Source organism: Caretta caretta, chromosome 5, assembly GCF_965140235.1.
Source record: "Caretta caretta isolate rCarCar2 chromosome 5, rCarCar1.hap1, whole genome shotgun sequence".
NCBI lineage: Eukaryota > Metazoa > Chordata > Testudines > Cheloniidae > Caretta > Caretta caretta.
Window position 1 is genome coordinate 32145073 of NC_134210.1, and position 27763 is coordinate 32172835.

The window sequence follows — 27763 nt, forward strand, 5'->3', positions numbered from 1 at the left end:
CTGGAAATCAGGAAGCCTGTCATTTATTTTTGAGACTGTTTGAAGTTTTTTACTCCTTCACTTAATTAGATTGTGATCCCTTTGGGGCATTTTAGCATGTAGTGTGCAGTTCCTCACACAGTGAGGGCCCCAATCTTGATGGGCACCTTTTTGGTACCATCACTGGTGTATTATTAAACTATGATCACAAAAGGGACGGATTTCTCTTTTTGAAAGGTCCCCTGATTAGAAAGCAGAGCTGTTTTCTTCAGGGTTGTTCTGCACCAGCTAGTTATTCTTTATGTATTCTCAAGAAGTTCTGGAATAAAATCAAGGGGCATATTTGTTTCTAGAATCATGTCAGTTCTTTTTTTTTTTTTTTTTGGGGGGGGGGGGGTGCATGCATTCCCACAGCATGTGGAGCAGCGTTCCACTTATAGTTAGAGACCTTTTGCTTTTAATGCCCAGTTGTATTAGTACTAAGTGTCAACTTTTTAGTCTTAAGTGGATTCATTTATACCAGTCTGGGAATGCAGAGGATTACGTTTGATTTACTTTGAAAGTATATGCTTATAAAACTACATCATGTAGATTTGTGTGTGTTGTTTCTTAGGTCCCTAAAACTGACAACCCTTTGTTTTCACCTGGTTTGGAGCTTTGTTACTTACTAACGCGAAACTCAGCCCACAAATGAAGAAACTTTAACAAACATTTCATCTCTGAATTCCCTGTCTGAATTCCCTGTCAAACAGAACCTGTGCTTGCTCCTTGTGTTTTACTCTCATGTGGATTGCCTGCAAACCCCACTCACCTAGAATATCTCTAGGAGACAGACTCCCCAGTCTGGAGTCCTTGGGCAGGGGCGCGTTTGCAAGGTAAACTTGCAACACCCATCCATGCAAACATCTCACTGGTATCTACAGGAATATGGCCTGCTTTGCTGGATCCTCAGTGATCAGGACCATATACCTGACTGCTGCCTTCTTCCCTAGCTGGTCTACCATATCAAGAACCTTTAAATCACAAGTTGATGGGGGGAAATGTGTGTATATATATATATATCAATTCTCAAGAATAGGTGTTCACCGTGCAATATTTTCATCATTTCACCTCTAAATATTTTATGTGGATGCTTTTCCTATTGATTAGCAGAATAGATACTGCTACACATTCCTAACTGCTCTCTTTGCTGGATGCTTTGTTTTGAACTGAACATCGTGGGGAATTACACCACAGACCCAAAAATGTATTTAACATATTGTAGCTTTTATCATCTTTATGATGATGATTTGTGTTGAAGCACTTCATGCACATGGTTTGTGACTCATTTTAGGTATGAATATACTTAAATGACCTTCTGTAAGTTATTGACAAACAAAAAATGGCCCCAGACATTAATTCTGCAGTATCACTTTTTTTGTTGTTGGGTTTTTCTTTTAAGATTTTGTCAGAAGTATCTTGGAAAACAAAGCCTCCTGCTTAAAGACAAGAGTTGTGATATGTCAGAATTGATGTAGAGCATGTTACTGAAATCATTGCTCTGGGTCCTTCTTCAGCATGGAAATTATATTGATACAAAACAAGGTTTTAAGTGATAACTCCTTATTTGACTAACATTATAATAAAGGTCTACTAACAAGACATTTTGTTCTCTTGTAGCTAGAAACCAAAGAGAATCTGACCCACTCTCTTGACAGATATCTGGATTTACTAGCGTATTAGCTTTGACAAATGAGATGTGAGCAGCACTGCATTCCAGATGAAAATGTACCATTACAGCTTTCAATACTTACAGCTGTCACAATTTCCCTACTGTGAAGTGTCAGAGTTTCCCTCATTTAGGCAATGTCTACACTAGCACTTGTGTCAGTCAGGGGTGTGAAAAAAACACACCCCTGACCGAGAAATTACACTGACAGAAACACTGGAGATGCTCTCCTGCCAACATAGCTACTGCTGCTCATTGCGGGTGGTTAAATTATGCTGATGGGAGAGCCCTCACACAATGGGGGAGTGTGGCTACACAGGAGACCTTACAGCAGCGCAGCTGCATCGGTACAGCTGTGCTGCTGGAAGGTCTCCCATGTAGATATATCTGCAGTATCTTAGGCTGTTTATGTTTTCAGTCATAATTGGCTTGAGACTAATCATCCCCTCCCATGGAAAAACCTGTGAGAAGAGAAGTTTCTTTATGAAAATCAGATTCTGGAGATATGTATTTTCCCTTGGATGAGGTGGGGATTCAAATTCCTTGTCCCACAAATGGGAAGGAAGCTAACTGCGCAGATGCTTCTAGAATCATGGGAAAATCCCGGAGCACCATGGGAGGACCAGAATTTCTATTCTGCTTCGTAGGCTGCCATCCCATTGGCAGCATGGCTTCCTCATGAGACATCCTGGCTAGTGGCTTCCCATCTGTACTTTAGTCCCTTCCCTCTGAGGTGTTAGAAGACCCAGAACAAGAGTTAAAGTTGAAAGGAACAGCATTAATTCCTGCTGCCGTTTTTCCACAGAAAACTTGTGGTTTTGCCGAAGGATGGCATTTATAGAGCAGATGTTTCCCAATTTCTGCCCCATCTATTGCCCCTCCCTCACTCATCCAAACCATAAAGCAAATTACTTTCATGGAGGTAGTCCATGGGGTTGGAAGAAGGAAGGAAGGGTGATTTGTCTTAGGTTACACTCTCCAGGCCCCTGTCCTCTATGCAAGAGAGATTTCTGTAGGCTTTTTTCTTCTCTGCCTTTCAGTGGAAGGGATGATTTGGAACTAGATAAACAGTGACTATAGACATCCCAACCAAAAGAGATGCTCACAAGAGGTAGGTGTCATGCCATTACACCCAGAAACTCTTTCAAAAATTATTCTAATATCACATCAGTCCGGGAGCTGGGATCTTAAGGGGGCAGAGGAGGAACCCCACACACTAAATACTAGGAGACACTATAAAATGGTCAGAGTTGGCAACACAGAATTGCTACTCTTTCAAAAAGAACCATAAATATGCCCATCTTGTTTGTGATACTGGAATATTAATTATATCCCTGGAGAAAATGGTTTGCCTTCTGGGGGCCCTTCCACTCCCAACTTTCTGGCTGGCTACTAAATAGATCCCCTTCTAGAGGTTTATCACTGTCCAATTGCAGGCCACTTCTCCAGTGGCCTATCGGGGGGACCCAGGCTCACTCACTATTCCAGGACCCAGCCCAGTAACCCTAAGAATAACAGCCATGTCCCTCCAATTAAACAGTTTTTAGTTCCCTGGGCCCACTTCCCCATGGTCCCAGGGCCAGATTAAGGCAGGGGCTTTAGGGGCTGCAGCGCAAGGCCCCGTCTCATGGGGGCCCACAAAAATAAATTACAGGCAGCGATCTCCAACTCTGGGCCACTAAAAGTCCCATGGCACAGCAGGGCGCTCAGGTAGGCTGCCTGCATGCAGTGGCCCCACGCCACTCCCAGAAGCAGCCAGCTGCTACTACATCTCTGCAGCCCCTGGCAGGGGTAGGGGGTGGTTCCGTGTGCTGCCCCCACCCCCAGCACCATCCCCAAAGGAACTGGGCAATGGAAGATACAGGGGCAGCTCTTGCAAGCAGGGCACAGAGACACTCTGTCCTTCTCCCACCAGGGGCCACAGAGACATGCTAGCAGCTGGCTGCTTCTGGGAGCAATGTGGAGCTATGGCAGGCAGGCAGCCTGCCTGAGCCCTGCTGCACCACTGGCCAGGAGCCACCTGTGGTAAGCGCCTCCCAGCCACAGCCTGCACTTCGCAGACCCTCCTTCACCCCAACCCCCTGCCCTAGATCAGAATCTCCCTCCTGCACCCCAATCCCCTGCTCAAGCCCCCTCCTGTACCAAACTCCCTCCCAAGAAAAAGACTTGTATACAGGGGCCCCACAAAATCTAATAGCCCCGGACTCATAGGAGAGTTAATAGAAAAGGAGTACTTGTGGCACCTTAGAGACTAACCAATTTATTTGAGCATAAGCTTTCGTGAGCTACAGATGAAGTGAGCTGTAGCTCACGAAAGCTTATGCTCAAATAAATTGGTTAGTCTCTAAGGTGCCACAAGTCCTCCTTTTCTTTTTGCGAATACAGACTAACACGGCTGCTACTCTGAAACCTGTCATTATAGGAGAGTTAATGTGGCCCTGCATGACTTCACCAATGCTTCACCCTTACCTCAGGGCTCTTCTGTGTTCAGGCCAGCACTGAGCTATCCATGGTGCTGCAGCTCCCTATAGCCAGCCACCAGCTGAACTCCTCAAGCTCCAGTGAAGAACTGACTGTTGGCTGCACTGCAGCTCCTTTCACACTAGCCTGCAACCCTCTGATTGGCTAGCCACTTGCAGCCTCCCCTCCTGATTGGCTGCTTCCTGTGCAATCTCTCTAGGCTGCTTGGAGGACTTACCTCCACTGCTCCTTTCCTGGCACAGGTGTGGCAGGACCCTGAGGCATCCAGCAGGCAGCCTCTGCGCCTAGTACACCCCATCACACTAGCCCTCCTGGTTGCAGAGAAAAACTTGAACAACATGAACCCTAAAGGCTCAAAATCCAGAAAACAAATATCCAGAATATATTATTTTTTAAAAAAAAATCTCATGATTTGAAAAATAATCTTGTGATTTTTTTAATGTTTGAGGCTAGTAATACTGCCTTTGACCCACCTTCCCAATCTATACTTTGGCAGTATCAACAGAACACATGGAAAGAGCAGCTCCATGCACTAGGATTGGCCACATCATGCCACTCTGCATGAATCCACTGCATGGCACTCTGCATGAATAGCTTGTGTAGAAATAGCTGCAACCCTAATATTCAGTGTGCCAAAGTAATCTCTGAACTGCTCATTTGACAGAGGCTGCTTCTTTTTTTCAAAGAATACAATGAAAAATGCATGTTGCATATAAAGTACTGTTTCCTGGCATGACCTATATTTGAAACAATTTTTTTTAAAAAACCATCATTGTTTAAACTGAGTCTATAACATGACCTATTCTTGAAAGATGTGGGAGAAAAATATAGCTTAATCCATGTTCCAAGTTGAGTGTGAAGTATTAATTAAATATAGAACAATGATAAAATATACCACACTAGCTAAGTCACTGATTAACAGATTAATCATATATTCATTGGGACAAATTGTTTTTGTGAGTGCAAATCCTAACACTTGTGTATCTGAGTGTATTTTAATTTTACATGAACAGGTTAAAAGTGCAGGCATATGTATGTGCATGTGCAATAGTGTGTGACAAAATGGAGTCCAGGTAGAAGAGTAGTTGAAAATTTGTCTCTATAAAACAGAGCTATATGCAAAATTGAAACCTGGAGTGTGTGAGGTGAGCAGCAACTACTTGGCACATTTAATTGCTTGATTTGCCCTACTTTGCCCCCTGATTTTCAAAATATGAGTCTCCCAAATTGCTCAGACACTTTGGTGATGAAGGTAAGCAGCTAGATTACACAAGTGTTATGACTCCACACACTAATCAGGTATTTGCATGAATCAGTAATCAGATAGAACTCTAAATAATCTGAATATACACTCATGGTAATTGCATGCACAAATTAGGCATGAAATTATGCATACATTTGTGTAAGCAGTTGTGCACAAAACTATAGAAAATCAGGAACTAAATATCTCCATGCTGATAATTTTCATGGACAAATAAGTTATACATGTGGCTTTCCAGATAATTTAAAGTTATGAAACCTTGTTTAAACACACACACACCGATTATAGGTTATTCTAGTTCCTGTAATGCAATTTAAACAAAGTAAAATATGCTTCTCTAATATTAAGAACATCATTAAACTTTAATATGTAAGTGTTAAAGTGTGTCTAAATTCACTCATCTTGATAGTGCCCCTTTAACATTCAATTGAGAAAAATAAGGTAAGTATAAAATTCATTGTATTAAAAAATAATGCATGGTTCCTTTCTCCAACTCTATTAAGGTATAGAATATATATTGGTATTAGTGTAGCTAGTGCTGGAGCACTATTGTAGCATAGTCTTTTGAAATACTTATGAGCTTCCTCCATGGAAGAAAGAAGGGAAAATAGTGCCTCAGTGTTTTCATTTACTCGAGGCAGTTGAGTGATGAATTACTGTAATTCATTCAGAAGCATTTCTGCAGGAAGTCATAAAATTTCCATGGAAGTTATTGAGATACAAGCCACAAAAAAACTTTTCAGTCTGTTTCTCACTTATGCTTCCCATTGCAAGCCACTTAGAACAATACCATGAACATAAAATTAATCACTATCCAGACCATTTCATTAAATAGCTAAATAAAAAGAATTAGTACAGACTTACTGGCTCTTGCCAACTCATTTTAATGTTAAATCACATTAACTATTAGATGGGACCAATTATCCAGTTTCAAGAATTTGTGTCAGAATTTTAGTCACTAGTGAATGGAAAATTAATGTACTATTTGAATTCATATGACATAGCAATTCCTGTGCTGTCTGGTTTTAGACAAATAACTGATGTTCTGAAAGGTGATAAAGTCATTTTGGTAACTTTGGAGTTTGCCTTGGGGGGTTATCTTTGCTCCCTTATTTGATAAGTATGGATCCCCTCTGGATTGATAGATCATGTTCACGTTATACAATGTGTGAAATGCTTCCGCTATATAACTACGGTTCAAAGCACATGCCTTGGGAATTTACAATTTTTTTGAAATGGTCAAAAGGCAAAATAATTGGGCAGCTCAACAGCAGTGAATTTGCCCATTATTTGTCATATTGTGAATCGTTTGGTGAACATTTTATTGATCAATCTTTCAGTTTTTAAGATCAAGGCAGTTTTAGAATGTTAAGTTCCCCATCACATTTCTGCCCTCTCTCATTTTTGTGGACAGGATTTGAGAAAGAGGAAAAAATACATAATCAATTGAAAGGTCTGTTTACAGACCTAGCACAAAAATTTCAAACCTGGATGCAAGTTAGATTCCTAAATTTATATATAGGTACTTAGGACAAGAGTTTCAAAGTGCTTAAGAGTTAAAGTTTCAAAAGCATCTAGAAGATTTAACAGCCAAAGTCCCATTTTCAAAAGTGACTTAGATACTTAGGACCTATGACAGAGAGGCCCATTGGTGCCTACTGGCAAATGGTTCAATGTTGCATAACAGCAACTCCTAACAGGCCTGACAAACTCACTATACCTAGCACTTGCTACACCTAGCTCACTATACCTACATAGTATTTATCCATAAATGATGTCATGTGTGGTCTTAAACGGATGCCAGGGTCACTCTGGTCATTAATATATTATGAAATATATGTGCAAGTACTATGTAAAGAGTTATGTATGTATGCTAATATATATTCCTAATATCTGTATTCTGGCAGTGTTCGCAAACAGGTTTCTGTCAGACAAAAGATGTATATTCACCTGTCTATCTCACTTCAGATGTAAATTTAGCATTGTGAGCCAACACAATGGAAACCCTATTTACATACCAAGTTAATGGGGGAGGGAAAATCAACAGAGATTCAAGACACTGGAGACTAAACGACAGGGGTTTATCCCATCTCTCAGGGCAGCCAATGAACTTTAGGGAGTATAAGAAGACACCCCTTCATCTTTCACCAAAGAAATAAATGGACAGTGCATTTACATTCATGAAAACAGAATCCAAATCAACCTTGGTTAGAAACTCTGCAAAGGATATTTGGGGTGAGATAAGCTTCTTTAGACAAATGGTTAGACTGTTAACACGATTCCTAAAAAGCAGACTAAACTTTATAATTTTGTTTTAGATGTATGCCTTCTGTTTCCATTATACTTACTCTATCTCTTAAATCTTAACCTTTGATAAAAAAAATCCACCATACATTTATTCACTATAAATATAACTTAGTGCTGTTGTAATGTAAAAGGAGCTAATCCTGAGTTGAATCATTAAAGCTGGTGTGTATTCTGTTCCTTTGGGGACAGCATACCTGATAGTACTGTGGGTGTTCAGTGGATAAGTGATTGAACCTACAGGCAGATGCTTCAAAAGGGGCACAGAAATTGGGCTGCACCTATTGTTTACCTGCAAGCAAAGTAAGAACTGGCATTGCCCAGAGGAGATTGGGTGACTATTAGACTGGAGTGTCAGGAAGTTGACATCTGGTTAAGCACAAACAAGGCTTTCTCTTGCAGGAGAATAACAAGGTGACTCAGTCCTGGGTACCCTGAGAACCACAGCAGAAGCGTAAGACTTATTGGCTTTCAAAATGCTTAAGTCACTTTTGAAAATGGGATTTAAGTGACTTTGAAAATGTTATCCCCAAGTGACTTAGGAGCACAAGTCCTTTTGAAAGTCACTAGAATTTGTACTCCTATGGTTTACAGATTCCAAGGCCAGAAGTGACCATTGTGATCATCTAGTCTGACTTCCTAGAAAACACAGGCCATAGGACTTCACAACATAATTCCTAAAGTATATTTTTTAGAAAAAATCCAATCTTGATGTAAAAATTGCCTGTGATGGAGAATCCACCACATCCCTGTGTAAATTGTTCCAATGGTTAATTACTCTCTTTGTTAAAAATATGCCTTATTTCCATTCTGAATTGGTCTAGCTTCAATTTCCAGTCATTGGGTCATGTTAAGCAACCAAAAATGCACATAGACACTTAGTGGGATTTTTAACAGCACCTATGTGCCTAAATCCCACTGAAATCAATGGGAGTTAGGCACATCAGGGCTTCTGAAAAACCCCACTAGGCACCTGTGCGCATCTGTGCCTGAATACTTTAATAAATAATAATCACTAAATGAATAATACCACTGGCACTTTTTTAAAAGTCTCACCCTAGGCATTTAAGAGTGGATTTAGGCACAAACTGAAAGTACCTAGGTTTGAAAATGTTGGCCTCAGTTCATACTGCTTTCATCCTCTCCAAAGTTTTTGCCAAAAATGGAGCATGCAGTGTTGTTAGGGAAAATCTGAGTCTCAGAAGTCAGAGACAGAAAAAGCCTATTAGGTCACCTAGTCCTACTCCTGCCAGTGCCAACTTATTCCCTACAGTATATATGCAAGTGCTTTGTTTCAAGTAATGGGACTTCCACTTCTTCCCTTGGAAGATTATTTTACACACATTGATGAATCTCATCTGTACATTATTCTATCTTAGTGACATCTAATTTCTCCTCTTCTTTTCTTAGTCGATCTCTGGGGCATTGTGTATGGGTTCCCCCTTCAGCTCCTGGAAACCCTAGCCGGAAAGCCCTCTTTGTGAATTAAGCAGCACACACTGTCCAGCAGAGTACCTCCACTATGTCTTTATGCTCCAGGTATATCACAACATAACTGAAGTTATGCGAAGTCCCCTTCCTGCTCCCTTTTATATTGCTTGCCTTCTCTCAAAGCTATCCAACTGGTGAGCTAGTTACCTCATTAGCTCATCAGGCTTCCTACAGGTGCAAGCGGTCCCTTTTATTCAACTACATGCAGTGCCCTGTGTGTTCTAAGTGGCCAGGGTGCTGGGTTCCAAAGGGCTCAATTTATAGCTGCTAACAGCACTCTGTCACAGGCAGATAATTCATTATTATCTATATGTTAAAGTGTCATGCCTCTCTATGGCACTGGATATGTAATACATTATTATACACAAACTCTAAACAATAATGCTTTGAGGGAATGGAGGAAAACAACTCAATCCATTGGGAGAGGTAGAGGGGTGCATAGGCAGGCCACACTCACTGCTTCCCTTTCTCACTAGCATCCATCAATGCATGACTTACATCGTGTTGCTGCTTATCTACTGCTGTTGTGTACTCTTGCACTATCATTCATTTGAAAGGCTATCCTAAAATTCATGCCTTTATCTGGAGAAGGAATTGATCACTTTGGGTTAAAAGACAATAGGAACTGTTCTCCTAATTCAGTAAGGCACTCTGGGAAGTCTCACCCAAAGTCTCTCTGAGGCTCAAGAAGACAGATTCATTTTAAAATATACCTCTACTCTCTCCACCTGGTTTCAAGCTTCCATCATAATTTTTTCACCAAAAGAAAGTTCAATAATTGTAATGATGGTCACGAAGGGCATATAGGAATAGTTGGCATTTACTTTATCTAATTAGTTATTTTTAAAATGTGAATATGTATATAAAAATTGTACAATTTGAAGCATTCATTTTGAAATTGACTAACATTTTATTTAAAATAAAACATTTTTAAAAGCTCAAAAACAATGTTTCCTTTTAGGTCAAACAAATGTTTTCTTCTATGTGAAGCAAGTCCTCCCCTCCCCCCAAACACACAGTTTTCAGAATGGCCAAAAAACAAGGGGGAAAAAAAAAGTTATTGTAGATTTTGTAGATTATTGACACTTCAGAAATTAGCCTCTAACTATTCTTAAAAAGCTCTCACATTTAGGTTCATGTTTGTGTAAATATGCCCATATAATTTAGTTTGAGATTAAAACACTTTAATTCATGCATTTTGGTCCTGCTCTGCACCTGATGCAGCACAACTACATGGTATCCCTGGCTCATGGAAGATTTTGAAATGTCACCCACCCACATAAATGGATGGGAAATTTGGTAGGACCAGCAAGAAGCAGGAGGGTGGACACACTGCAAAATTCAGGGAGGGGATACTGCATGCTGGAGAAATGCAAGGGTGGCTGTTCTTCCTCTGTGGGCTCTCTGCCTCCCACTGGACAGCCAGAGTGAATCTAAGGATAGACTCTAAGTTGACTGATGCAATCACACAGCACTCTCCAAATGGTTTAATTCAAATCTCTTCAGTTTTGTAGAAGCGCACTCTGCTTCCACTCTCTAGTATTAAAACAGTACCCTGTTCCCCATTAAAGAAGCAATAGCACCAAATATTTAAACAGGCAGTCCCAGCCATGCGGTTGTTATAAACTGATAAAATTCCACCATCATTGTAAAGTGACACACCTAGAATAAGACAATGGTGTACAAATACTCCTAGTGACAAGCACACCATCCTGACCACCTCTCAGCTGCCTAACCCTTCCTGAGATGCCTGAGGCATTCCCATCCCCCAAAAAAATCCATCTTCCACCACTGCTTTAACTACACCCCCCGCTTTACACTCCCAAAACTCCAATCACCACAGCAATAAAAAAAGGTTTTCTGGTTTTTCTATTTAAAAAAGAAATCATTCTAATTGACAACCCTTACTCAAAATAGACTCTATGATTATATAATCCTGGAGTCTAATGCATCACCTTTTCACCTGTTAAGACATGACTGCTTCAGTTTAAAAACTGAAATGTGTACATCAGCAGGACGCTAAGGAGAAGTTAAAATTCTTCCTACTCATCCTCTGACCATAAAACCTTGTATGGTTAATGCTTACAGTATTATCTGCCCCTCAAATTTCATCATTCAGTAGCTGTTCACTATAAAGGTGACTTGCTGCTTTTTTACAGATCGCATATTTCAGGGGATTATGAATCTCCCATTTCAATTTACACATCAGGACACATCAGGTTATCAACCAAGGTACATTTTTTTCTTCTGAAACAACACAAATTGGGTAAGCCATATTTCGCTATTACCTAGAATAGCCACAGGGTTATGTAGTTTAGCAGTTACAGAAAAAGAGCTAAGAAACCTAGAGGAGACCTAAATGCTCATTCATTTGACCTCTTCCTGCCTCAGTCAACCAAGATGTGACAAAATATTAACAAACAAAATTTTAAAAAAGCACGGCATTAGTGAAAAGCAGATGCTAATTTGGGTTAAGCGATCATGAATTAATAAAATCATAGGAGAGAGTCACTTTAACTGGTACAAACTAAAATATAAAGATTAAAATGCATAAAACCAACAAACAGATATTGTTTAGTCTCCAAGGAACCTAATTAAGAAAAACAAAAAACAAAACTAATCCCCTCCTCCACACACACACACACTCCTCTGGTTAAAATGGAGCAAAAACACCTGAAAAATCCAAGTCCTAGTAAGGAGGGACTGATAAACTTCTCTCTCATTCTGTAGAGAATCAAATAAACGTGCATTGCATTTGGTCACCACAGGGAGGAATCTCTCAGAAGATGCAGCAACCAACACATAAGGCCCCAATTTTGCAAACATTTGCACATATGCTTAATTTTACTCACATCCACAATCTATTTTGGGGCAGTGGAACTCTGCTGGGTGGTTATTAAATTAAGGTTATGCCTTCATATTTTCTGGACTACAGCCTGATGGCATTAGTGCAATACAAGCAGGGCCTAATCAAATGCCACTGAAATGCTGTGGGTGCTGAATCAGGGCCATAGTGGGCACCACACTCTCGTCACATTCAGGTACAGAACAAGCACAAGCAGGATCCCAAGAATCCTTACTTATGGTTTTGTATTCCTAGGCCCAATCCTGCAACTTCATCTGCTGAGGCAGATCCCTGCATTTGCAAAGATGAGGTTTTAGAAACAAAAACTTTACACCTCTGTATTTTAAACATCTCTGTATTTTAAATAGAGATTAGCTAAACAGAAGAGATTCATAAAATGAAACAAAACAAAAAACTCAAACAAAATATTAGTTAGTGAATCTAATTCTCTGTTAGTTTTGTGGGTATTTTTAATGTTTATTTTTCATTTTTGAAATAGGAAATTCCAAAATGATTTGAATAAGCATTTTAATAAAAACTGGCAATATAAAAATATGGAAAACAAAACAAAAAACCATTTACTTATTTTCTTTCATTTAAAATTAGAACTAGCCAGGAAACAGAACAACAGTTTGTGAAAAACTTAGTTTTGGGAATTTTTTTTATCCCACATCGGAATGAAAAGCCAAAAACGCAACATTTTTCATAAAACCTGCAATATTTCATTTAGGAAACACCAAAATGTTTCCATAGTGGGAACTTTGCAGAAATAAAATATATTCCCTGGGATCCCAGGATCCTCAGCAACCAGTCAGGAAGGCTGCCACAGAGCCATGGAACCTAGATGCCTGTGAGTCCCAGCAGCTGTGGAGCAGGAAGTCCTGGTTCCCCAAGAACCTGCCAGGTGCATTGCCAAGGAGCCAAGAGCCTTGGAAGCCATGGTTTCTCAGCAGCCCACTAGGTCAGGAAGCCTGGGAATCCAGGCTGCCCAGAAGCCTGGGGAAACCTGCCTGGTTTCCGTTGAAAGATTGGTCTAGATCAACACATTCAAACAGAATGTTTCCATTTCAACCAATTGGCATTTTCTAACAGAAAAGGTTCCATCAGAACATTTCCAAACAGGTCTGTTTAAAGTTTTATTATTAATTATTATTAATAATAATTTTATTTTTATGTTTGAAAAATGTAAGGTTTCTGTGGAAAATTCTGTTATTTAAAAATTATTATTAAAAAATTGTTAGCTCTACCCATTCTGTAGGCATTTAAGCACATGGGTATTTTTAAATACAAGAAAACCCCACTGAAGTAGGACTACTCACATGCATGAAATTATTCATATGCAAAATGTTTATAGGTTCAAAGTTCAATATCAAAGCATGTGTTAGGGAAGTGTTACTTACTTCATTGATTATGGGGAAATAAACACAAAGAAGTTAAATGATTTGCTGAAGTTCACTCAGCAAGTCTATAGCAGAGCCAGGAATAGAACCAACATCACCTGATTCTAAGGCCTATGCTTTATCCACCATCCTTCAGAGAGAACTGTGGACAAGAGCTAACATAATTAACATACCTTAATTTTGCCATAAAGGAACAAACACAACATCCTCATGGTTTTGCCAGTCACTGCCATAATTATATTTCTAACTTCAGCCAAGAATATTAACTTAGAGGTAAAGATCCCTCTGTCTAAATTTTACTTTTGTCAAATATAGCTGCACATTTTGTCTGTTATGTACAACGTGCTGCCAGAAATCACTGTTCTATCAGGAGTAGGCTCCTAGAGTCATTTGATTATGTGAGAATTTCAAACTTGATTAATAAATAGGACGTGTGCAGTCCTTATGGCTGTGAAGAAGTGCTTGAAAATGTTTGTCCTAAAGGCTCAAAATCCAGAAGTCAAATAAAAATAGACGCAACATTATTTTCTGAACACTTAAGGTCAGCAATACTGCTTATAATAGTATTGTGCATTGTCTGAAGACTCTAACGCAGTGGTTCTCAAACTTTTGTACTGGTGACCCCTTTCACATAGCAAGTCTCTGAGTAAGACCTGCCCCTTATAAATTAAAAACACTTTTTTATCTATTTAACACCATTATAAATGCTGGAGGCAAAACAAGGTTTGGGGTGGAGGCTGACAGCTCGTGAACCCCCATGTAATAACCTTACAACCGCCTGAGGCGTCCCAACCATGGTGGATACAAATCAATTTTTTTTTAAATCAAAGATAGTTTTAATTAAGATACATTATAGCTCAAAGATATCTCGTCATGGAACAGGGATTATAAATTCTAATTCTATAGTATGAGACCATATATTCATGTAATGTTTAAGAAAAGTTTTGTAAATGAGTTCCAATAGTCCATGGATTAGGGACCCAATTTTATGTGGTTCCAGGGGCTTCTGTATAGATTATTTAGGTTAATCTTTCTATCTACCCAATGTAACTCAGTGCTATCTAGAACAGGGATCTCAAACTCAAATCACCACAAGGGCCACTGAGGGCCACATCACTGACACCCCCACCCCCGCTGCCTCTGGCCCCGCCCCACTCCACCTCTTCCATGAGGCCCCGCCCCACCCCGCTTCTTCCCACCCCTTCCTCCCTGCCCCTATTCCAACCCCTTCCCCAAATCTCCACCACAACTCCACCTCTTCTCCACCTCCTCCCCCGAGCATGCGGCTCCCTGCTCCTCCCCCCTCCCTCCTGGAAAGCGCTAAGCGCTGCCGAACAGCTGTTTGGTGGTGGGAAGCACCTGGAGGTAGGCAGAGGAGCAGGGACACGGCATGCTGGAGTGGGGGAGGGGAGCTTGGCGGCTGCAGGAAATAATGTGGGGGGGTGCAGGGAACTTGCTGGGCCGCAGCAAACAACTCCGCGGGCTGCATATTTGAGACCCCTGGTCTAGAAGATACCATCAGAGAGGCTTAGTTTTGCAGTTCTCAAACTGTGGATTTGTGTCTCCAGAGATAACATGCTTGTTAACAGCAAAAATGGTTTTAAATAAATAAATATATAGAGGTAAGAAATAACAGACCTCAACCCTATTGTTCCTCTGCAAATTTGTGTACACAGAGTCAATCTCTTACCTCTCTCTAAAAGTGCAAAGTTTCAAAAAGTTCAATGAATAGAAAAGATTGTTGGGGGCGGAATAGATCTGGAAAAGGAGAAGAAGTCTGGAGATTAATGTGAGAAGGGAGGGACAGGGAGTAGAAACAAAAGTGAAACTGTTTGAGCAGCATATTCCAGAAGTCTTGAGGTCTTTCTGAGTGTAGCCTCCATTGACTTGAGATCTACCATACCATTCTCTCACTAGAAGGGAAAACCTATAATGGCATCAGGCCGTGAAAGAGACCCAGTTTGGGAATAAGAACCATTCAAGAAATATATGTTTGCTGTTGATGTTTTAAAGAAAGTCACACCAGTGAACTGGTAGAAGGGACTTAAGCACTTGGATTCAAAGACTGTTGAAGTGATAATCTCATTTTTAACAGCAATAGCTTCTGCTGGTGTAGAAAGAATATTTTCTTCCTTTGGACTAATTCATTCCAAATTGAGAAATCGTTTGGGACCTGAAAAAGCAGGAAAGCTTGTTTTTCTTTTCCGGATTATGAAAAATAGGAAAATAAAGGTGAAGATGACTGAGTTAGCTGCAGAGGCCAATATTTTAAGTTTCTCATGTTGACCTGGCTGACATAGTCGATTTAATTTTTGTGGTTTTTTTGTTTTTAATATTTCATTGAACTATTTTAGTTAAAAACAATTTTCACAAAAACAAACCTGATTTTAAAAAACTTGAATGTTTAACTAAATTCAAAAATTCATATGCTTTTTTTGTTAAAATATTATATGTTTGCTGTTGAAGAAAAAAATCTAGAATACAGAACAATTTAAATGTCTGTCTGGTGATGTTCTCTTCGTAATACAGCATGGCAAGAAAATCCTCCAAATGTTAATGATTAACCTGTTGAATTGGAGATAGTTCACCTCCCAGTGACTTCATAAATATCTGCTTCAATTAGCTTTCGTAAGTGAAATAACCAAACAATCATTCATTTTCTGATATAGCTGTAAAACTAATCTGAAAAGTTTTCAAAATAAATTACTTTAAAATGCATAGTGTGTACCTTTAAAAATGAAACCTACATCTCTGAGTTGTGAAGAATATGTATTAAGGTTATAACAACCAACAAGAATGCGCTTGTATGTAGAAATCCATGATTAAATCGAGTCTTCCTGACTAGTGATTTAAATAATGATTGATTTAAATCAAATCCAGCCTGGTCCCAACCGCCACTTTGAGAACCCCTTGCATAATGACAGGTTTCAGAGTAGCAGCCATGTTAGTCTGTATCCGCAAAAAGAAAAGGAGTACTTGTGGCACCTTAGAGACTAACCAATTTATTTGAGCATAAGCTTTTGTGAGCTACAGCTCACTTCATTGGATGCATTCAGTGGAAAATACAGTGGGGAGATTTATATACATAGAGAACATGAAACCATGGGTGTTACCATACACACTGTAAGGAGAGTGATCACTTAAGATGAGCTATTACCAGCAGGAGAGCGGGGGGGAGGGGGGAGAAAACCTTTTGTAGTGATAATCAAAGTGGGCCATTTCCAGCAGTTGACAAGAACGTCTGAGGAACAGTGGGGGCGGGAGGATGGGTGGAAATAAACATGGGGAAATAGTTTTACTTTGTGTAATGACCCATCCACTCCCAGTCTCTATTCAAGCCTAAGTTAATTGTATCCAGTTTGCAAATTAATTCCAATTCAGCAGTCTCTCGTTGGAGTCTGTTTTTGAAGTTTTTTTGTTGAAGAATTGCCACTTTTAGGTCTGTAATGGGGTGACCAGAGAGATGCCACAAGTACTCCTTTTCTTTTTGAGAACCTCTGCAACTCTAAAGTATGATAAAATTTTTGCATTGCCACAATGTACCTTCCTGTTTAACTTAGAACCTTAACTTAAACTTTTTTGGTATCTATTTTGCATACATTGCATACATTACCCTTTTAATGAAAGTCATTCTACATACATTTTTTAACATTAAAGCCTAAACATCCTACAAAAGGCTTGCAAAGAGCAGTGCTGAGTAGGCTATCTGTACTACAAGCCTTGGTTAGAGAAGGAATGAGAGGATCTCCTTCAAATCTGCAGTCAAGACTATCCATGTAGGTTTCAGGAAGAATCACAGCAAGTGTGGGATCACTCACTACAATTAGGCAATCATCTGCACAATGGTCCAAAAGAGATGAATAACATCATTAATTTAAATGATCTTTTTTTAAAGTTTGGGTTGCATTTCATTTTCAAATCCAGGAAGACGTAGTTCTGATTATTTGCAAAGAAGATTGATAGGAATGACTGAGAAAGCTACTATAGGTAAGATAAAGAGAGGCAGTGTAATGAATCCATGACTGCAGACAAAGGGACAATATTACGACATAAATCTCACAGTCACACATATTCAGAGGGGAAAAAGCACTACTGGAACCCTCATCCTTCATTGCCAAAACAGAGGCATCTACCATTTGAGCTAAAGGAAAACTCCCATAGCTGCTTGTACTATTAGGACCTTCTCCTCTGTGGCTGAGCTGCTAGAGAAGACAATATAGCATACTTATACAAACACACACACACAAAATATAAATTACAGGAGGCCCAGTTCAAATAATCACAATGCAGAGTAAAAGATTATGGAAGTAACCTTACTCTAGCAATAACTCATATTGAACATTTTCATTCTGTGGAGTAAAAGGAGGTTTTTTTCCCCTCACATCAGTGATTATGCTTAGATCAGTATCATAAAGGGCAAAAACATAAAAACAAGCATTTTATGGTCTTGCCAGCATTTTATTAATTACCTGTTATAAAACCAAACGGTGTTGTTCCTTTTCCACACCTGTTATTTCATCGGGGGGGGGGGCGCACCTGGTTCAAAATTTAATAAGGCTTCTAATTCTATTTTCCAGTTACGTGGGTTTTCCTGAATTTGAAAAAGTACAGTTCACAGCAAAGCACATTATAGTACCTCCATAAACCATGGGTGCACATTTCTGCTCCAAAACTAAATTCTCCAGTTGGTTAGACCAGTGTAACTTCACTGAAGTCAATGGAGTTGTTCTGGTGTAACTGGAAGAGAATTTATCCCATTATATGCAAAATATAGGCAGTTCCAAAGAAGAGTAAATGGTTGAGGGAAAAGAAAAAATTATGAACATGTCTCATTTGGAACACTAGCAGTTTAGTGAATATCGTACTGTGTGTACTTTTATGTGATGATATAAATTAGACTTCTAAACCACAAAAGAGCAAAATTTAACATACTGGGAAAGGAGCTGAGATTTGCATACCTTTGCATTCAAGGATTGATTATTATTCATAGAGAAATTGTGCAGTTATTTGGTCACCGTTTGGATTCCATCACATTCAATATTTTATTTATGAATTTATGTGGATTTCTAAAATATGCCTACTCTTTCACTCCTAGCACATGTGGCATTTAAAAACATAAGTGAATCATATTAAATAAACCAAAAGCATATTATGAACTCTGCTTAGCTCTTCCAGCTATCTGGTTTAATAAATACAACCCCCTTTTACCCACTTAGAACTATCCCGGCCCCTCCATGAGTGCCTGGGAAATGAGATGGACTTTGTACATAACCGGAAAGTCAACAGATTCTGGCTCTGTAGGATCAAGACTGATTATCAAGTACCTTAGCTGATTTCAAATGCTGTAAGACTCTTCTTGAGAGTCTGTTAAGACTCAAAATCAAATTACAAATGAGTGCCAGCACTGTGACTTGCACCAAGAAGTGAACTGGCAGTTACTGCAGCACATGAGCAAAATACTTTCCCTAGAGGAAACACAGCTAAGCAAGGCTAAGCAAGCTGGCTTCTGCATTGTGCACTACCGGGAGTTTCTAAATGGTCTTTTGGGGTAGCCCCAGGCAGAGGATAGTACAGTAATCTGATCTTGATAACCATCTGTGACAGAATACACCCTGTATTCACACCCTACACACTATTGTAATAATATTTGTACAAAACGTATGACTTGTAAGGTATTTGAAAATCAGTATTGTCCTGGTAAAGTATGTGTGGAAACATTGTATGTGAAGTTATAAGATTCCCCTGTATGATGTTATTACACATGTTCCAACCCCCACAGCCCTGTCCATGCAGAAGTCAAATCTGTCCTAAACAAAGGAATGAATGTATACTTGCTTTAATCTGCATTTATGTAGTAAACAGTGTCATCAAGCAGTGTGGGAAAACAAAGGAAGTTCATACAGGTGGAAAAATCAACAGAGAATATCCTTCCACATAGACTTTTTGTCTCCTGGGTGTCAGCTGGAAATGTTTTCCAAGAGGGAGACTTGAAACTATAAAAAGGAGGACAAACAACCCCAAGGCACCCCTTTCTTCCCCCCGCCCATCGCTTTCACTGCACTTGAAGAGACAAAGGAAGCAGCTTTTGGATTCTGGGGGAACAGTCCTGACTGAAAGAGTTTGGTCAGTAAGACTGCTTGAAAGTATGTGGTCAGAAAACTTTGCTTTGAATCTAATATAGTCTAAGTTAGGCACCAGTTATCATTTTATCTTTATTTTGCTTGTAACTATTTCTGACTTTTATGCCTCATTACTTATATGCATTTAAAATCTCTCTCTTTGTTGTTTTATTGTTTTATCTAACCCAATGTGTTCAAGTTGAAATGTCTGGGTAACTCCATTTGGGGTAACAAGTTGTGTACAGAATAATGGATTTATTGTGTTTGAGCTATCCAGGGGAGGGCTGGGTGATACAGGACATACATTTCTGGGGGAAGATCCAGGACTGAGGGTATGGTGGGCTCACCCTGCAGCATACCCAAGGCTGGTGAGAGTCAAGGACTGGCTGGCTGGCTGCAGCACACATAGAGTCACAGCTGGGAGTGACTTACATGCTGAAAGCTGTTTGTGAGTAGTCCAGGTTGGAAACTACAGCAGCAAGACATTGTAAAGGGCATTCAATGTTACAGGGCAAGGGTGACACAACTACTCATTAGTCTGGATTGTATCCTGGTATGTCACGCCACCATCATAGTCAGGTTCACATACTAAAAAAAGGTTGATACCTTCTAGCCAAATGCCAATATGAAAAGTGAATTTTGGCGATGCCTGCTACCTGAACGTTCAGGAGCTTTGGGGGAAAACTGCTCCAAATCAAGACAGCCAAAATAAATTCTTTTCATTCTTCTGAATGCTTCTCGCAGGCTACAAGCATGAATTGTCTCAGATGTGGGCACTCATTACTGTGTGGCTTGTAAAAGTCAGCTATTACAACAATATGGCAAACAGAAAAACAGTAAGACATTTCTGGGAAGTTTTGACTTGCTCAGAGGTAAGCATTAGCAAAGGGCAGCACTGAAATCTATAATCCTCTTGACTCATTAAAGTTGGGCAGTTCGGGTAAAATTAAAACTAGAGGTCACCCATACCTTATTTTTATTTTAGCTATAGTTAAATTTACAGTTACTTTTGGTAACTGAATTTTACAAAACAGCCTTCTTTGCCCATCCCTACTCAGATGAAGATAGCAGTTGTCTAGCCATTTTAAAATGTGTTTAAATCCCAGATAATCAGGTGTTTCAACATCACATAGATTTATGGTGCATTTCTAGGAGTACAGTTTTATTTATTGTTAGTCTGGAAGGTGTTAGTGCCAGCCATCAAGGGGGTCTTTGACCTACAGAAAATCACAAACATGGTTAAAAGCCAGTGGGTCCGCTAAGAAATTTTCTTTCTGGCTAAATGGAAGGTGATTAAGCCTCTTTATGTACTCAGATCACTGGAAACAATAGAAGCCACCTCCCAAGTCAATGGACCACATGGCAAGAACTGATCAGAAGCTTAGCAATGTGGGCTCCCGCACTGAAAATGCAGGGGCTAGAGGATTGTTTGGCAAGTCTTAGACACATTAAGGAAAGAAAAGCAGGAGAAAAGTGAGTAGACAGCAAGCGAAGCACTCATAAGTAGAGCCCTACCAAATTCATGGCCATGAAAAATGCATCACAGACTGTGAAATCTGGTCTCCCCCCCAAGAAATCTGGTCTTTTCTGTGCTTTTTATCCTATACTATACAGATTTCATGGGACAGAACAGTGTTTCTCAAATTGGGGATTCCGACTCAACAGGGATTTGCAGGGGGTCACAAGGTTATTTTAGGAGGGGGTCATGGCATTTCCACCCTTACTTCTGCACTGTTTTCACAGCTGGGTGGCCAGAGAGTGACGGCCGTTGGCCAGGCGCCCAGCTCTGAGGGCAGCGCCCTGCCAGCAGCAGCACAGAAGTAAAGGTGGCAACACCATACCGGGCCACCCTTACTTCTGCGCTGCTGCCTTTAGAAATGGGCAGCTGGAGAGTGATGGCTGCTGACCGAGGGCTCAGCTCTGAAGGCAGCAGCGCAGAAGTAAGGGTGGCAATACCAGACTGTGCCCTTACTTCTGCGCTGCTGCTGGCACAAGCTGCCTTCAGAGTCGGGCTCCTGGCCAGCAGCCGCCGCTCTCCAGCCGCCCAGCTCTGAAGGCAGCAGCGCTGCCAGCAGCAGCACAGAAATACGGGTAGCAGTACCGCAACCCTCCCCACAATAACCTTATGACCCCACTACACCTCCTTTTTGGGTCAGGACCCCTACAATTACAATACCATGAAATTTCAGATTTAAATAGCTGAAATCATGGACCATGAAATTGCTAGGCCCCTAGTCATGGCCATGGTGCTGAGAGGGAGCAGAGAGGCAGAGCTCCTCAGGGCACAGAACTGACAGGAGGGGCAGTCTTGGAAACTGAAAGCAAAAACTGCCTTATATTGTTTCTACTATATTCAGGGAAACACGATTTTATAACCTTTTTTTTTTAAAAAATAAATAAACAGTCCTAAACCAAAAAATATACCTGACTTGCATCATCAAATTTCTCCTTCTAACTGAAACAAACCTGAAAGGACCCAAATACTGGCTAAGCATTCAGGCCAAGGGAGCAGTATTATTGATGCCTGTTCTGTAATTGCAAGTAGAAATAGAAAAAAGCAATCTCTATGTCCGGAATCAGCAACCTTTGGCACGCAGCCTGCCAAGGGAAGCCCCCTGGCAGGCCGGGCCAGTTTGTTTACCTACCACATCAGCAGGTTTGGCCGATTGCTACTCCCACTGGCCACGGTTTGCCATTCCAGGCCAATGGGGGCTGCAGGAAGCAACGCGGGCCAAGGGATGTGCTGGCCGCCGCTTCCCACAGATGCAGCAGGTAAACAAACCAGCCCGGCCCGCCAGGGGGCTCACCCTAGCGGGCTGCGTGCCAAAGGTTGCGGATCCCTGCTCTAAGTCTATTACAAATCATATTTTTAGAAGTACCTTGCTGAAGAAAGCAGCAGTTTGAAAGAAATTTATACAACCAAAATAGCTGAATACAAACTCAAGAGTAATATACCAGATTCAAAATAAGAATAGAAAGTGCTGTCAGTAAAGTAGGAATTTTAAAGAAAAAAGTAAACCGTAACATGAGTTATTCCCTACTTAATGGTCCATTCCCTCAAGATGATAGAAAATTTTCTTGAATAGCTGATTAGTCACATATAGACCTTTGACCTATAAAAGTAAATAATTTGATCAACATATCCCCATTTTCTACTGGAAGTTTTACCATGAAAAATAATAGTTTTTAAATTTGTTAATTCAAATTCAATGAATATTTTAGGTGAACAAGTTTCCTCTATCAGTTTGCTTCTGAACTATTCATTTTGACAACTGCATTTGAGTATCCACTTCCCATGATTCAATATCTGTGCTGTGTGTGATCAGTCACTTAAATCACATAATATTGTCTCTTCTGTCTGATTCTTTGAATTCTATGATGTTATACTAGGTGGAAATTTGGTCCAGTATTCTATATTTAATATTTTTGGAAGTCTATGCTGAGCTGTCAGAGGAGGAAAGGAGTCTTTTGCGAAAAGAATAATTACATACTAATTCCCCCTTTTCTTCCAAAAATTTACTTACTTTAAAATTGTGTGGTTTTATTTAACAAGGTATCATCTGTTTATTGATGTTTGGGTTGTAAGTGTAGGGTACTTTAGCCAGAGTGAAAAAATAATAGGTCTAGGTTAATGACAATTTATAAATAAAGGAATTGAATTCCTGTCAAATTATCCACTCCATCTTTGTTTAAATGTTTTCTCTCATCACCACTCATTGACCAACAAGAGTCTAACTCAGGGATGGGCAAACTATGTCCCGGAGGCCGCATCTGGCCCTCCAGACATTTTAATGCGGCCCTTGAGCTCCCACCGGGGTGCGGGGTTGGGGGCTTGCCCCGTTCCCCGCGTGCTGTGGCTCCGTGCGACTCCTGGAAGCAGTGGCATGTCTCTTCTCTGACTCCTACACGTAGAGGCAGCCAGGGGGCTCCGCACGCTGCCCCCACCCCGAGCGCCGCCCTCACAGTTCCCATTGGCCAGCAACCACAGCCAATGGGAGTTGCAGGGGCAGTGCCTGCTGCCTGGCCACGCCTCTGCATAGGAGCCAGAGGCAGGAGCTGCTTGAAATAAGCATCGCATGGAGCCTGCACCCCTTACCCCTTCCCGTGCCTCAACCCCCTGCCCCAGCCCTGATCCCACTCCCGCCCTCTGAACCCCTCAGTCCCAGCCTTGAGCACCCTCCTGCACCCCCAACCCCTCATCCCCAGCCCCACCCCAGAGCTCGTACCCCCAGCTGGAGCCCTCCCCCTCCCGCATAATCCAACTCCTTTCCCCAGGCCAGAGCCCCCTCCCACATCCTGAACTTCTCATTTCTGGCCCCACCCCAGAGCCCGCAACCCCAGCCAGAGCCCTCACCCCCTCCCGCATCCCAACCCCCAATTTCATGAGCATTCATGGCCCACCATACAATTTCCATACCCAAATGTGGCTCTTGGGCCAAAAGGTTTGCCCACCCCGGTCTAACTACTAACATGGGCTGACATTAACTATGCTCCTGTGACAGTGTGTGATGAGTCAGGAGCTGACTCAGCATCCTGTCACTCAAATCCCCTCCAATATAGGTTAATTGGGACCTAATTGGAAGGTCAATCAACACAGCACAGCTACTATTCAGGGACTAATTAGAAGGGGAAGAAATCCCAGCAGCTGAGAGCACATAAACTGAGAGGAAGGAAGCCCTGAGAAGAGGGAGAGCTGGCGGAAAGCAGAGCTGGCTGTTCGAGCCCCATTCTATTCCCCAGAAAAAAGTGGGGGAGTTTGCTTTGCTTAGCTTGTAAATATATGTAAATAGCACTACAGGTGGCAGCCTACTGGAACAACAAAATACAACATGGTGGTGGTGGTGAAGGAGACCTGCAGTATTGTGGCCTGTACTTAATCTTGAAGGACCCTCAGGAGACACCCCATGACAGCTAGTTGGAATTTATATAAACTATACTGCAGGCTGCAGCTGCATTCCTTCATGATGGTTAAAGGGAAATCTTCAAGACTACACACATTACTGCCTCAAAATTGCTGAATATGACTACTGGCAGCTGGATACTAAATTATGTAAAAATGAACGTGAACCTGTGTGAAAAATATCAAATAAAAATCCTCTTATAGTTGCAGCCTATTCATCTTAGAGTTCTGGGGATATCCCAAACAATCCCAACCTGTCTTTTGTAACTTAGGTTATAAAAGAAACTCAGTGGGATAAGTGTTATTATACAACCTAATTTGTCTATTACTCTGTTTTCCTGAGTGCATTCTGTTGGCAGTTTATTAAAATAAGGAATCACTTATGGCCCTTCTGGTGGTTTTGGCCTAGTATTCACCATTCTTGATCCAAATATGTAGTATTTCAGATTTTTCTAAATTACATTTAAAATCACACATCAGCCCATATGAAAAAAGGATCAAATCCTTTAATTTGTATACAGAGAAACAGGTTTTAATTTTGTGTCATCAACAAAGTTAATTGTTCTCTGTCAGGCATGTGCATGCATGCTCTTAATGCAGTGTAAATAAATACCAGCAAAGGTCTGAGCACTGATCACTCTGGGGGACCATACAGCTAATGGTCTTTCAAGCACAGTTCATCCTACATTTAAACTATTTTTGTTTCCTTTTAAGCTATTATCATATCTTAATGTACAGTCTATAATCTGTAGCTGAGATAATCATGTAGAATACTGTCAAAGACTCAACTAAATTTAAAATAGCAATATGCTATTAGAGGACATGAAAGAAAAGTATGAAAATCCATGAGGAACTTTACTAAAATGTCAAAAACGCATAGAATGGGAAGAGAAATATTTTTATTGGATGAATTTCATTCATGTATTCATCAATACTTATGGTGACAATTTCTGATTTAGTCCACATTGTTAACACATCTGTACATTTTTAAGGTCATTGGGACCTTTTTAAAAAAAAGCAAAATGTTTGTTTTTTAAAAACTAATATGAATAGCTTGTTTTGGATTCTTTTTCTGTCTTCCTAGTGGTGCTCAGATATCAAGGTGAAAGGCATTGTAGAAATTCCCAGAGAAATGGACTACCACTGCTTATAACCCAACAAGCACAAAAATTGTCAACCCAAAAACATTTCTGAGGATTCACAAGTGGAGTCAAGGATGGAGTGACGTGGCAGCCCAAGGGAGAGCTTGTTTGCCCTGGGGATTCTCAATGGCTGCCCACTGTAAACTAGATGGAGCATCTACTCAATTATCTCTGCTTTGGACTCATTTCTCTGTTGTTGGGTTTTTTTGGTGGGGAGGAATGTTGTTTGTGCCAGTTTATTGGCCAACAGAGATGAAACAAAACCTTTTGGAAGAGAAACCTTTGAGTACAAACGTTATGTCCCTATATTGGATTTGAGATCTCACTTCTATTATATTAATTTTAAAATATTGTGTTTGCTTATAAATTGGAAATTAGTAAATTTACTATTCATTTGTGGCACCATGGTTTGTAGCATGTCATTAACTTATTTTGATCTGAACCAAATTAATGTCATTGAAAACAATTCTCAAGGATGTCCCTCTAGAAAACACGGCAGAGGTAAAAGCACAGATTCATGGGAGGCCTGCAAGAGTTTCTTAATCACTTGTCATACCTAAACTGAGTATAAGAGTACAGTATATTGTTAACATTTAAATAATAACTACACTGTATCACCTACCATGTCATTCTAGAAGGCAAAACTAAGCAGATTTCACAAAGAAAATTCAGGGACTAATTCTAACTGGTACTGAGCATCGGCAGTTCTCATCAATCTGCATGGGATTTCTGTTTTCCAACCATCACCACTGGCTTAAACAAGTGTTTTATACTGTACTCTACACCTCTCAGGGTCAGGCTGTTAACAAACTGATTTGTTTGCTGGATATTATGGACAAAATTAGTGTTTATATTTTTAAAGGAGCAGGAGAATCTAGTGCACTGAAAAGGATACAGCTGATAAACGTATGAGATGGAAAAGGCACCATAATATCTTACAGCATTCATTTCACAAAAATATTCTTTAGTTACAAAACCTTCTTCAGGTTTCTTACCCATGAGAAGTCTTAACAGCCAATAGTTATATTTTACTGTTACTTTTGGCAGCTCCACACACTTCAAAACAAAACAAAAACAAAAACATTCATGGTCTGCAATTTCAAAAATGGAGATAAGCAAGAAACTAAATAACTGATTTGTAATTATTTGTGCAGAAACCCTTCCCAAATACTTTTTCTTGGCCATGGTAATATTTCCTGGCATGCCAAATACTAGGGAATGCCATTCATTCCTGGAACTCTGGAAATGTAACCTCTGTCAAGTTGCTAGATAGCATGAGATCATTCCCCAAAGTATTACTTTTGGAAGTGGGTAGGTAAGAAGGAGCTAATTCAAGATGGTGGCAATCACCATTTTTAAACCAGGTAAGTAATCAAAATATTCAACCTGTGTAAATAATCTAAATGGGCAGTGAAAATGCCTTTATCCGAGTCATAGATTTCATGATTCTCCATGCCCAGTTTATCTATAGCTCTTTAAAGAGTTCTAATACTTCATTTTTAAAGGAATAGAATCTTAGTGAATGGATATATAAATATATGTCTTACCTCCTCCCACTGGTGTATGTATCGAATTAATCTCGAAAGTCGTAATAAACGTAACAGGCTGAGGATTTTTGTAAATCTCACAATGCGAAGTGCTCTAGCCGTCTTGTAAACCTCTGAATCCATCCCTTTTTCTACAATGAGAAAAATATAATCCACTGGTATTGATGAGATGAAGTCAACCACAAACCAGCTTTTTAAGTAATTCATTTTGATGACCTTGGGGTCCAATATTATTTCAGAGCTATCTTCATTGACCGTCCCAGTTCTAAAATTCATGATCAAGTCCAACAGAAAAACAGTGTCTGATGCCACATTGAAAATAATCCATGGTGTTGTTGTTTGTTCTGTAAAGAATGTGATTCCAACTGGTATGATGACAAGATTTCCAACCATCATTATAAGCATTATTAAGTCCCAGTAAAACCTACAGGAAATAAAAACAACAAATAGAATTATTGATGTAATTATAAAATAAAAAACATCAATTTAATGTTGAGTATCTATGCTGTAAGCCCTTTGAGACCAGGTTCTTGTCTTTGCATCTGTCTGTAAAGAACCTGGCACACTGTAGGCAATGTATAAATCA

General features: G+C 40.2%; 1 protein-coding gene across 3 annotated transcripts in view; it reads right to left on the bottom strand.

The window, feature by feature from the left end:
- HCN1 (hyperpolarization activated cyclic nucleotide gated potassium channel 1) overlaps window positions 1–27763 on the bottom strand; it is a 317113-nt gene that overhangs the window by 265062 nt on the left and 24288 nt on the right. For all 3 annotated transcript variants that reach the window (XM_075128463.1, XM_048849357.2, XM_048849358.2), the window contains exon 2: window positions 27178–27601. In XM_075128463.1, the coding sequence (XP_074984564.1) occupies window positions 27178–27601 (424 nt within the window). The remainder of the gene's footprint in view (window positions 1–27177; window positions 27602–27763) is intronic.